This window comes from Nilaparvata lugens, chromosome 4, assembly GCF_014356525.2.
Source record: "Nilaparvata lugens isolate BPH chromosome 4, ASM1435652v1, whole genome shotgun sequence".
NCBI classification, from domain to species: Eukaryota; Metazoa; Arthropoda; class Insecta; order Hemiptera; family Delphacidae; genus Nilaparvata; species Nilaparvata lugens.
The window spans coordinates 14,655,034-14,668,634 of record NC_052507.1 but is presented as its reverse complement, the minus strand read 5'-3'; the positions used below and the strand labels follow the sequence as shown (position 1 = coordinate 14,668,634).

Sequence of the window (13,601 nt, the reverse complement as noted above, 5' to 3'; positions counted from 1 at the left end):
ATAAAATTATTGTGTTTCTCATGTCTATTGGAATGTAAATTTTTTCTATAGTTAACAAAATGCTCACCCACAGCTCTATATGTATGGTTTTGGAGCTTAAAAAATACTCTATAACAGTCAAACTCTACGACGTAGAATCAATCTATTTAGTTCTGTTGCGTCCAAACGCTATAAAAGCTTTCTGTATATCAAGCTGGCCATGGCTTTGGAAAGGTATCTGTGAGCTAAAATTGAAGTGGCTGTGTATGGATGCCGAAAAAATTGTTTTTATTTGTGTTGTTCAATTTTCATGAAAAATTTAGTTCTTTTTTTGTTAAAAAGTGTATTATTGATTATTTTCTAAAGAATTTATTCAAATGAAGTGTATTCAATGAAAAACGGGAGAAGTCTCTGGTAATTGAAATATTTATTTCTTCTCTTGTACTGCTCTTTAATTGTGAATAAATATTTCATTATTTGAGGAGGAAAAATTAGAATAACAGAATATTCAATCATTTTTTTTATTGTTATCTACTACATTATTAGTAGATTTTATTAGTTCTTGATATGACTTATACAATTACAAAATTTCAAATTACCCAATAATCAAAAACCTAAAAAACAACAACTAATGTTAGAAAGAGTTTGAGAGGTTATGTCTTGCAAGTGGAAACTTTTATTATTATAATATTTTGAAGGGTACTGTAATTTATTCAATTCTTTGGGCAAATATTGATATCAATTTCAATTTATTTTTTTAACACATGAATATTATTTACCAATCAATTTATATGGACGATAGTTCTACGGTACTTTATTATAATATCGTTATAATTATATTATAATATAATATTATACTTATAATGGCTGGTAAGCTTTAATTATCAATTTACTATACACTATTGAAACAAAACAATAAAGCTGATAAGATACATAAAAATAAATGACAAATTGCATTATTTTATTCAAATGCTAATCGATCAATTATTATTAAACAAAAATCCAAAGTTAAATGCTGTAAACAACCCCGTCTATTTCTATCTAGCTGTTATTGAAACCAGGTTTCAATATTTGCAGAAGTAGCAGAAATCTTTGGGGTAATTTACATCATTTGACTTAGGATTTGTGTTTAATAATAATTATATAGGTTATAAGGAACCTGAAAGTAGATTTTTCTGATAAGTTTATTAGTTCATAACGCAAGTCCTTGATGATGCAAAATTGTTGAAAAATTCTATGATTCAAAGACCTGTTTGTAGCCTAATAGTAGCTTAAGTTAGAGTTGGTCACAAAATTTGTTCTCAACAGACATAGGCCTACACAAAAAACATAAGCTATATAAAATTACCACGCCGCTATCGGTGTAAATATTAAAACAAGACTCACTTAGTGAGCATCCTACATAGTGTCACAGTAAACATTGCCTTTTCTTTACTTACCGTACTGAATGTTGGCCGACAATCAGAACTTTCCTCCGATTGACTTATTGGCTAAGAATCATTAATCAGCCAATAGGAAGACAATTCTGTGTGTCGCCGATAATCGGTAAATTGATTGTTAAACGGCTAAACAGGCGTCCCAATGCCCTCTGGAACAGCACGATGATAACCTGTTATGTTGTCAAAGCGTTCTAAATTTTCAGCTTTTAAATGCTCTTTATGAATTCAGCAAAATACGAATCTAAATTATTTGATGTTGTACTCTACCACAATGCCAAATAAATACGTATATCTACCTTTTTCTTGTACAATTACACTTACAGAATTTAGAAACATCATAACTATGAAATGTCTTATCATGACCCCCTAAACCCCAACTCTCACCCATGCTACTTATTTTCTGTAAGCATTGGATCAAACCTTTACATAGGAGAGACGTGGAAGGGTCTGACATTTTCGTGCATTGTGTAGCAAACCTTCTCTTTTCCAAATCAATGTAACTTTTATTATTTGCAGTTAACTTCCAGGTCAACTGCACTTTGACTTGAAAAAGTTGATTGACACCTTTTCATATCACCGTCCACATAGGAGAGACGTGGAAAGACCTGACATTTTCGTGCATAGAGAAGCAAACCTTCTCTTTTCCAAATCAATGTAACTTTTATTATTATTTGCAGTTAACTTCCAGGTCAACTGCACTTTGACTTGAAAAAGTTGATTGACACCTTTTCATATCACCGTCCACATAGGAGAGACGTGGAAAGACCTGACATTTTCGTGCATAGAGAAGCAAACCTTCTCTTTTCCAAATCAATGTAACTTTTATTATTATTTGCAGTTAACATCAAGGTCAACTGCACTTTGACTTGAAAAAGTTGATTGACACCTTTTCATATCACCGTTATTAACTTATTTCATCAACTATTCAAATTATCTATTTCAAAGTTATTGTACCTTAAACAATTTTTCTTTCACTTATTTCAGATTTTCAGGTATATTGAGACTGTAGCAAAATGGAGAACCAATTCAATTCGCCTACTTCTTCATTAGCGTCTTTGAAAGACAAGTGGTCAGCAGAATATGTAGACAACTCTCCAGAATGTAATCCGGTGTCTTATGATTTTCTACCACAGAGAGGAAGCCCGAAAGGTGAGAGTTACTCTTAGTTATATCTTCACCGCATCATATAAATTTCATGGAACTTTCAACTTTAATTCATATTTTTATGATTTGTGATTCTGTCCACGAATAAATAAATAAATTGGTTTATAAGCATCCTATCGAAAAGAGTGATTAAAGCAGGCAAATTCAATCGTTTATCATTTCCCCCCTTCATGCTCAGTTAATTGTTCAGTAGTGTGGCAGTATAATACATAATATTCGAATCATCCGCTGCTACGAAAGACACAAAACCTATACAACTAATAATAGATGATTGGTTTTTCTATGCCTAAAGGTTCCATATCGGTCTAAAGTCGTGATGTCGTGAAGTAATAACCAAATGCCAGTTGATGTCGGTTGGACTTTGTTTGGAGAAATTTATTTGTGTGATGTTACCTTCGTTATTTTTGTGATTTTCATTTATGATTTTCAAAATTACTGCGAAAAGGCTATGGAATTTACTATTTCTCTGTTTCAAATTAATTCGGTTGAGGAGTTTTATGTTTTTGGAGACGAGGGTCTAAGACCTAATTTTTATTTCCTGAAGAGAAAAAAAAAGAATTTCAAAGCTGATGTTGGCATCGAGACCATACGATTGAATTGAATTGAATGGTTGAGGAGTTCAAAAACTATCTAGGCTCTTGTAATTTTGAAACATGGTTAGCTGTTGAATGCTTGCCCTGCCAAAACCCAATTTTATCATTTCTTAGCCAGATAAGAATAGTTGTACAATTAATGAAATATTCAAGCATATTGATCTACTGATCTAAAGGATTGCCTACTGGAACCTGATTGACTTGAAAAAAGAAAAATTTGTCTACAAAAAAGTTGAATGACTGAATTCTGTGGCTGTTATGGGGAGGCATCAATCGAATTAATAATTGAAAAATGAGTTGTGTCCCTCTAAATTTATGTTCTCAGAGAGCCGTCATTGATTGTCCACGTCTACTATCGTAATATATTTTTATATTTAAATTTTGATCCTCTGAGATTCTTGAGGATTTTTCGGGGTTGATTACAGAAATTACTCAATCCGTCCATCACAAAATCGAATCGTTTGTAGTAACCTTGTCAATTATTGTAAGTTTTTTTCAAAAATGGTATGAGGCACGATTACTATGTGTTCTTTGTATAATCAACATAATAAAAAGTTTTTAAATTGTAATTTTCATTTGATTCAGGTGATGAAACGCCTGTAGCAAAGAAAAAGCGAACGTCTTTGAAAACCCGTTTTGGAACGTCGCCGATCACTGGAAATGTACAGAACAGACTTCTGCCACCACCTCCATCAGAGAAGTTAGAGGATCTCAAAAAGTTCACTAATCGATATAAGGAAATACTTACTGGAAATGGTGGTTAGTATAAATTTATTTTTACCTTTCTAGTTCATTTTAGAATTGAAATTATCTATTTTTTTGCTGTTGTTGTTTCAGCCTATGTATCTTGTATCTGATAATTTTATGGTACCATGCAATCTTAGCTAAAACTTGGCATGTGTAGCATAATAAATTTATGATTTGACTGTAAACTCTATAACTTACAGTATTTGGAAAATAATTCATGTAATTGTATAAGAAGTCATATTGCAAATAACTTTTCAAATCTTGAATTTCACTTAATATTTCATACACATCAAATAATTCTACAGATGACATGCTGGTAAAATGAACTTGACATAGAATACCTAATCTATAAGTTATAGAATATTCATAAATAATTTCAACAGAGAGTAGTATCATATGGATTGGCTCACACAAAGAGGAATTGAAATGGATGAAATATTATTTGAACATGAACTTTCATTTATGATAATCGTGTTTTCTTTAAAAGAATTTTGTCTTTCTAATTGATAATTTTAAATTCTTATCAATTGCAGAAGATGAAGATGACCAATCAGACAGTGAAGACATGGTCCTATTGTCGAACATGATGAAAACGGCAGACCGTCTAGAAAATATATTTAGTCAATCTCACAGTATCGAAGCGCAAGGTAATTTAAATAACAATTTGCCAGTGAATAATTTAGCTTCAGCTTCGAATGAACGGGAGATCAGCAGTCTAGTCAAGTTGAATGAAAGCCAGAACTCTTTGAAGAAGACTGGAACTCCGGTGGGAAGAGTGAGCTCTGGTGAGAGTCAGAACTCGTGTAAGAAGATGCAGGCCCCGGCAGGGAGAGGTAGCTCCAGTGAGAGCCAAACTTCTTGGAAGAAGACTCCAACCCCGGGAGGACGAGGAAGTTCCTGTAGTGAGAGGAAAAGTTTAAATTCATCGATTAATAACAATAACCGATTACCTGCTTCAAAGAATAAGGATAATAACAAACTAGTCAGGACTGGAGCTGATCGAAATTCACATCGGGAGGCTTCTAACCCGAAACCGGATGAAAAACTTGGTAAGATTTTATTTTCACTTATCTTTTCTTTCTTTTTCGCTTATCTTATTTTTCCATCTAATGTACAATAAATTTTCCGAAATCAACTCATATAACCTAAGATGAAAACAGAGTTTAGAAGACATCCCTTATCAAGTAATAAACATGTTTTGTTGATAGAAGATAAATTGAACCCGTAAAACATCGCTTGTTTTGTTAAAATATTCCATCGTCTCATCTATTAAGGCTGTACTAAGGCTAAACAAATTTTCTACGGGTATCATTTTTCAAAGTTTTTCGGTTTGTATACTATAGCATTCGAATCGAAAAACATTGAAAAATGTCACCAGTAAAAAGTATTTTTTACCTTTGCACAGCCTTAATTCATCTATCAATCTATCTGCCTATTACATGGGAAACCATAGTTGGCTAGGTATCTTCCTCTCTCTTTTTTTTCTCTTCTCCAACACACCCAACCACAAAGCCCATGGTTTATTTATATTTGTAGCATTTTATTGTATTTTATTTCTTTTGTAATTATTTGTCATTTTGTTTTGTGTGTTATAATTAATTGAATTGAAAATCAAGTCCAAGCAGATCTGACGAAAAGACGAGAAATTGCGTCACCGGTCACTTCAACTTATTTTCATTTTTACCCAATAAACGTATATTTTTCAATTAACAAAATGAAGCCTGTGCAAAGGAATACTTGCATATTTGTATCTTGTGTATAAACGCTCAATGGCATAATACTAGACATAGTTCTTGCCTGTACTAGATGCTTAAAAGCTGCTCAAGGACCTCGATGACAGGGCTTACTATGCAAGGCCTCCATGTATTCCTGATTCAACTCTGTACAATGTCTACCTTTGTGACCTCATCAAGGATCGTGTGTAGACATCTCCCCTTCCATCTGACATTGCTTAATTAAGAAACTAACTGGATTGAATAATAACTGAATATATACTTATCAATGTTTGGGAAGAGCTCTGCTATGGTGCTATGGACTCGAATGTGCAATGTCGTGAGAAGCACATTAAATTTTGTCCAATCATGCGCGTGTGCTCTACTGTCTTCTTCTATACACAGTCATGCTATAAATATAGCATAATAATATTAGTTTGTTGATCTTAGCTCATTACAATCAGCAGTTTATAATGCATCTATGAATCCTAGATTAAATTAATAATCAAGCCATACATTATCTTATTTGTTCTATTTTTTCTAAAATATACATTAATATTTGTCTCTTTCATGTATAGGGCTACTTGTAATATAAATAAAAATATAAATCTCAGTACCCTTTTTTGAATTATTTTATCACATGTTTCAACATTAATGCCATCAAAATGACATCAATGGTACTGAGATTTTTATTTTTATTTCTGTTTACATTAATATTTGTGGCCTACATTAATATTTGTATTCAAAAAGATTGACTAAACCTAGATTTTCAGTAGCTTATTAGATTGTTGTTTGCTAAATCTAGCCTTTAAGCCTGTGAATGTTTGATATCATGTTTTGTGTTTGCATGCATGCTTGCATTTGTTCAAAAATGATTGTGTATTGGGAGTGGACCTCTGTATTATCGTTGCTTTTTCCCACGTACTATTCACTCACGCTCAAATTTAACCTCCGACTTGCGTAAAAAATGAAGATAGATGATGAATAATTCGATTGTGATTCCTCATTATTCATCTTAATTTTGCGTAAGATGAATGAATAATAATGATGAATAATTTGATTGTGATTCCTCATTATTCATCTTCATTTTGCGTAAAAATGAAGATAGATGATGAATAATTTGATTGTGATTCCTCACTATTCATCTTAATTTTTAAGCATTTTGGTTATTTGCTTGCTTATTGCACCTTTCTTACTTATCATTAACATACAATCAATGTACATGCTTTTGATAATCAATTTGTTTTTTTTCTAAATTAATTCTGTAATTCATGACACATTTATTCATTCAGATTCATTCAATCTCTATTCTTACTGTCAGGTGACATTTCATGGATGTTTCTCATTAATATTTGGGCTTCTGAAAGCAATATTTCTCATGCTAATACAATATAGTTATGGATTTGTAATTCATGTTAACTTTATAGATGTATAACTAAATAATTGATTCACGCGAATAGAAGAATTTAAAGTATGGGCACCTCCTTCGTTAGTACGATCAACTTTCGAATACATTGTATTCTGGTCAACTACTTTCACTAATGTTAAATTAACCAAATTTGTAAGTTATCCATTAACATTTATTTCAAACACACTGTTTTCCAGATGACGTCATTAGTCCTGAAAATAATAATAGTTATTTTCTTTGGTTAGATGGTGAGTATTTATATTGATCAGTTAAATCTAATTCACATTTTTTATCTGAAGATTTTAAAAAACATAATATCAGTAATGTCAAGTGGCTTTATCAGTGAATCCAAATTTGTTATAGTAATATTTATTAACATGATAATGTCCAACTAGATTTTGTTTGATAGATGTTGAAGCAATTTAAAATAACAGCTAAGCTACATAAGTGGAAAAGTGATCTTCAGACCACTCCCTGTAAAGGGAAGTTTACTATCCACCTACCCTTTTCAATAGGAGGAAACACTGATCATCCCTTGAATTTTTACTTTATTTAGGATTAGGGATGCTCCTTAGATCAATACTACGTAATAGCTACGAAATTCTTTTACGAGTTTAAATTCCTGATACCAATTTGAATTTTTTTATTTTGAATTTTTGTAGTGCCAATCTTTAAAGGATGGCGTCTTCCTTCTTTTTAATGGACAAACCAATACAAATTTAAATCACATTTCAATGTTCTGAAAATACAAGGAATCTTATCCAACTGTTTATTATTCTAATGTAGCTGAGACTATTACGTTCTCCTTAGTCTTAATTTTAGTGTAAGTGCATGGTATTATAAGATGGTTTGCATGTTCGAGACAAGCAATGTTTTGAAAATAGGGCTTTAACCAATCTAATAAAAATTAACCTATATGTTCAGATGCAGTTGTGAATGTTTGTGCAAGACTCGATTAGTTAATGATTCAAGTTTATCAGTGGACCACTTTTCAATTAAGTCAGTCAGTATTTAGACGATTTGTCTCTCACGAAACATCCAATAGTAAATAATTATAGTTTATATAGCGGAATAAGATTAGTCCAATCAATTTTTTTAAATAATTCTCATAATTCATAACCACATTAATTTACTAATATGATTTTTTTGTAATTTTTTTGTCGTAACCTAATTTACCTAGGACGTTAGGCCTATACTTTATTTGCTATCCAATCCATTGTTCCAGACGAAGTTAAGAAGGCGATTAATGAAGAAAAAAATGTATTGAATATTGATCAACATTAAAGTATTTTATAGTTCTAGGTAAGTTTTTTCAACAAGTAATATTTCAAGCGAATAGCATCTTTCGATTTATCTCTATGATGGAAGTTTTTGATAAATGCGATTCAGATGTTTGTCATGTTATATCGAGCATTAGGCCTACGTATTTATCGGGAAGCTTTAGATGTTCGAATCGAAAGTGTAGTTGAGTTTATGATCAATTTTCATCGTTATGAGGGCCATTTCTCCAACCTCCGATTGGCAATACATTAAAGACGATTATTATTATACATGAAAGAATAATTTATCACTAAATTTTACATGCATTTGATTATTCTTCAACGCAATTGACGTAAAGATTGAAACATTTTTCATACCAGTTGTCCAGCCTACGAAAATCCTATATATAAAATTTTGCTGCCAAATGAGTTGAAGCAGGCTATGACGTTTTTGGGCTCATTAGTTTGGAAGCGCTGTCCTCCAAGTCACGTTTTGATATTGTGAAAAATTATAATTTACTAGTGGCCAGTCAGATTCGAATGATAGGTGATCGAAAATATCGTATTTGATTTTTTGCTGATGGAGCCGTTTGGTTGTTCCAGCACTGTGAGGACGGGCGTTGTTATAGTTCATAATGGACGTCCTTTCAATTGACATCTTTACATTTTCCTCACCATTCACGCATAACACCATCACTCTTTAAGTTTTCACCTGATTCTCGACTCATTCTTTTCAAATCAAATTATTCTTCGCTATATTTCCGCGGCACGACTGCATTCTGCTTGCAAAAAACCAACAATGCTTTACAATTCGCACTTGACGGGAGATAGAAATGGGGCGGCCATGTCTCTGCGTCTATAACTCGACAAAAATTGGTGTTCTGACCCCGCTGATTACAGAGCATTTGGTTGGGGGTGGTGCAAACTGTTCATTTTTGTGAACATAACCCCCCTCCCTCTTAAGGAGGGACTGAACATAATGACCCTCTTAAGTATATCCACTCGTAAAGATCATGCTGGACGCTGGAAAACACCGGAAACCTACTAGGGTTGATTGAAGAACAAACTCATTTACATAATCCTAACAAAGATTAAACTTGAACTAGCATGTTAGTGGATTATCGAATCTCAAATCCTTACTAATACTAAAGTATCCTGAATGCGATATGAATCAATCCTTGATAATCCATCAACTTATTATAATTATGCTGCTTCACCTTGTGTTCATTTGTTCATTTTGCACTTCAAAGTATGATCATTTGTATTTTACTAATACCGGGTGACCCAGAATAACGGGAACTTTTAAAAACACCATAAAACAAAAGTGGGAAGGGCAAAAATGATTTTTTAAACTAATGTAAAGTTCAAGACTTGCCATTTGAGAAGTATCAAGAAGTGATAGATGATATTAATAATTCTTAAATGGCAAGCCTTGAACTTCACATTAGTTGAATAAAATCATTTTCGCCCTCCACTGATATTTTATGGCGTTTAAAAAGTTTTCGATATTCTGGTTCACCCTATTAATGCTTTGTTATTTTTTCTGTATTAGAGCATGTATTACTTACTTTACTTGTTCACTCAACCACTCACATTGATCTAGTTTGCATGGTATTTAAAAATAATGCCCCTTCCCTAGTCTCTTTTTGAATGTATTCCATAATCAAAGCTTGGTGTTACTTTCCATTTTGCACTTATGTGTGTTCTGTATTTTATTATAGTTATGCATGCATTCAATTTTGTTAGCACTTGTTTTTTTTTTTTTTTTATCACTTGTATTTACATTTTTAAACTCAATGGCCTCTAACCATTATCCAATTTGTTTTTCATGTTTCTATTTATTGTTCATCTGTTTTTCTTTCTTAGATCTTTTACCAAATGAAATATCACTTTTAAATGATGGCAACGACGATGGTTTTACGAGTATAGATGATACTACACTTTCATATCTATGTTCTGGTGAGTAATATATGCATGATTTTTAACTTCGATAAAGATCCAGTATAACTGGTTTTCGAATAAGGCCTTTAAGGTGCATTTTCGTTTGTGCGTAAACTTCCGCAGTAGACAACGACAAGCATGTTGACATTCATATTGTCCAAATTTCAAGTGTGCTAAAACAGCTGATCAAATAACTTTTCATTGTTTCAACTTTAACTTTCAAAACTTTGTTTCAAATAACTTTTCATTATTCAAGAATCGAGACATTTATAATAATATCAACATATTGCCATTTAAAAGTATAAACAAGACGTATAAACTCAACCTCCCCCATCGAAACATAATTGAACTTGATATTTTAGGTTGTTTAGACAAATTGAAATCTACCCAATCTGAGATCCTCACCCTGTCGTGGTCGACGACGGCATTTACGCACAAACGAAAACCCAGCTTTAGTTCCTAGGACGTAAAAAGTGACCACTTCACTAATTAGACTCTGTTATAGTTTAGACACTGTTTTTTTAAATTAAATATTTTAAAAATACTTCTTGATTGAGAAATGAGGAATGCGTTTCACTCCTGAGGAGGAGCTTCATTAGCCTGACTCCAGGGCGCTTGTTTTTAAGGGTTGGACTGTGTGTAAGATTTGTCTTTTTTGTTTAGATTTGTCTTTTTTAGTTGTTTTAAACTTTGTTTTTGTCTGGAGGTTTTGTTATATTTCAATATAAATTGTAATGTGTTTATGTGATTGTGTCCTGTGGTTATTAAATTGTTCTGCAAATGTGGATTCTGAATTTCATTCTAGTGCTTTCATGTGTTCTTTGTATCTATCTTTAAGCTACGGCCAGCCAGACTAGACTATACAATATTCGTCAGAATCCATATTTGCAGAACATTTAATACCCATACAGGAAACAATGACAAAATGAAAACAGTGTTTAGTCATGGAAAACATAATCAAAAATTAGTATTCTAGTATTATGTTACCGAGAGTAAAGTAAGTACTGTAACTTGAGTAAATACTAAACTAATATAATAGTACTGATAAAAGACAATGGGCCATATGAATTAAGTTGAGCATTTGCTTATACTTCTAAAATATGGAGCATTTGCTTCATTTTCTATGAATAAACGTGAGCAAAACCTTTTGCTCATGCTCATAAAAAAAATAGTTTGAGCATTTGCTCAAAAGTAAAAGCTTATACTCAAAATTGTATGAATAAACTAGAGCATTTGCTCAACTTTTGAAGCAAATGCTTCAAAAAAGGTGAGTCTAGTCTAGAGCAGCTTATCATAGTAAAATGGCTCAACTAATTTGTATGAGGAAGAGGAAACTTTACTAGATACGATCACAATCAATAGTTGAGAACTATAAAACTCTTTTAAGATTCAACAATGATATATATCACCATTATTCTTACAAAAGAATAAATACAAAAGCTACCTGATATAAAGATAGCCATCACAAAATAGGAAATGGGCATTTAAGAAGATGAGAGTGTAAACGATTATAAGAAGCTATTGATATTATAAGAATATGCTGAAGATTATTATAGAGATGACATTTTTCACGCTATTATTTCAAAATTCCAAACTCAACTGACCTAAAACTCTATTCATAAATAGAAAACAGAGCATACGACGCAAACACAAGCGGTGCCCCCTACTTGCATATTTAGCCCTTCCGTGAGCTATAAAAACAAAGTAAGGGCACAAAGGCGAATCAGCTGATGAAAACTCTTTGAAATACGTGAGCATTTGCTTCAGAGTTCAGGAGAATAAGGTAAGAGTATAAGGTAAAGTTTATTCATATAAAAATGAGCAAATGCTTTTGCTTCTTCCTTTTGCTCATGAGCAAAACCTTATGCTCCATGCTCTTGCTCATGAGCATTTGCTCTGGTTTTATTCATATGGGCCATTAATCTTGTCTGTGGGAATAGGTATAGGTGTGGGAAAACATCAATTTATAAACTTGTTTATTGTTCAATTAAACTGATTTATGTTTTATCTTTTCTGTTTCAGCATCTCAAGCTACGTTTACTAGTTCTCAAGTTTGTAGTACACAAGACAATAAATGTAAAATAGACTATAATAAGATGCCAGCTCCAAGTAGCATTCCAGCAAGGTGCACATCGAAAGTATCAGCGACAAATAGTAATAGTTCAGTGAATTTATCAGTGCCTAACAAATGTCTAACAAAAGTACCTGTTCCTAATAAGTGTACAGCACAGGAGATCGAGAGGAAAAGACGAGAAGCCATGAAGAGGCTTTTGGAAAGGAAGAAAATTAATTCTCAGATACAATCTCAAAAAGTGTCATAGTGATAAAAAAGAGACAGTCTCAAAAAGTGTCTCTCCTCTTCTCTAAGACTTTGTTTCTTTATTATTTTTAATAGCTGTAAAGCTCATTGTTATCATTCGTTCTCGGTTTAATAATATTGTTATTTATGTTCTAAATGAGAAATACGTTCATAATTTAAACCTTTGTTTTCGTTTTTCCTTGACTTTGATATTACAGGAGGCAATCGATAGTATAAGGAAAATTAATTCTTAGATACAATCTCAAAAAGTGATTACTATCCTCTTCTTTAAGACTTTGATTCTTTATTATTTTTAATAGCTGTAAAACTCATTGTGATCACTCGTTCTCGGTTTAATAATATTGTTATTTATGCTCTTAATTTTCAAAATCAGAAATACGTTCATAATTTAAACTTTTGTTTTCGTTTTTCCTTGTCTTTGATTACAGGAGGCAACTGTTAAAATAATGTCAACCCCCCCCCCTCTTTTAAAGCTGATGTTTATAAGAATCGGTATAATCATAAGTTACTACTACTACATATTCAAGACTATGTGCCGGTTAAATTTTAACCGTGATTAATTACACGAGAACCAATCAGAGAAGCCGTCTTATAAAAAAGGCCTTCTCTGATTGGTTCTCATGAAATTAATCACGGTTAAAATTTAACCGACTCTTGTGCAACCGGGCCTATGTTTGTTTCGATCGTTTATTTAGTCTATGCTTGCTTACTACTAACTAATTATTCTTATACTATTATTTAGGGCCGTTCATACAGTAAAAGCTAGCTCAAACTGAATTGAATCGGATATGGTGGTTGAATCTTGAAATGAACTCATTTTAACAAACGAGACACTCCAGTTCAAATTGAGAATCCGTTTCAAATTGGATTCCCACACACACCAGTGACAGTGAAAGTAGCCGGCACAGTGAAAATATAATTTCTATAAATTCTGATTGTACTGTTCTATTAGCACGGTCTAGCAAGTATGAATAAATCAGCTTAAATTGGCACTGTCATGAGGAAAGATCAAAAATTTTTGTAATAAAAAGTTGAGCTG

At 32.3% G+C, this 13,601-nt stretch overlaps 1 protein-coding gene across 2 annotated transcripts; it reads left to right on the top strand.

Moving 5' to 3' along the window:
• Nucleotides 1-201: 201 nt before the first annotated feature.
• LOC111046125 (myb-like protein U) lies at nt 202-12,726 on the top strand. 2 transcript variants are annotated; one of them, XM_039426725.1, is made up of 7 exons: nt 228-393; nt 2,403-2,567; nt 3,761-3,934; nt 4,456-4,971; nt 7,240-7,290; nt 10,168-10,260; nt 12,265-12,726. In XM_039426725.1, the coding sequence occupies exons 2-7, from the start codon at nt 2,432-2,434 to the stop codon at nt 12,561-12,563; spliced, it is 1,269 nt and encodes a 422-aa protein (XP_039282659.1). In that variant the 5' UTR covers nt 228-393; nt 2,403-2,431; the 3' UTR covers nt 12,564-12,726. The 2 variants fall into 2 exon arrangements, with proteins under 2 accessions (XP_022187312.2, XP_039282659.1); XM_022331620.2 differs by lacking the exon at nt 7,240-7,290 and having other exon boundaries at nt 202-393.
• Nucleotides 12,727-13,601: the final 875 nt, after the last annotated feature.

Excerpts from the sequence above, each read along its gene's own strand:
- LOC111046125 (XM_039426725.1), top strand. The coding sequence starts at position 2,432 with ATGGAGAACCAATTCAATTCGCCTACTTCTTCATTAGCGTCTTTGAAA. Across the intron at positions 7,291-10,167 it reads TTATTTTCTTTGGTTAGATG|ATCTTTTACCAAATGAAATA; the intron begins GTGAGTATTTAT and ends TTTCTTTCTTAG. Across the intron at positions 10,261-12,264 it reads ACTTTCATATCTATGTTCTG|CATCTCAAGCTACGTTTACT; the intron begins GTGAGTAATATA and ends TTTCTGTTTCAG.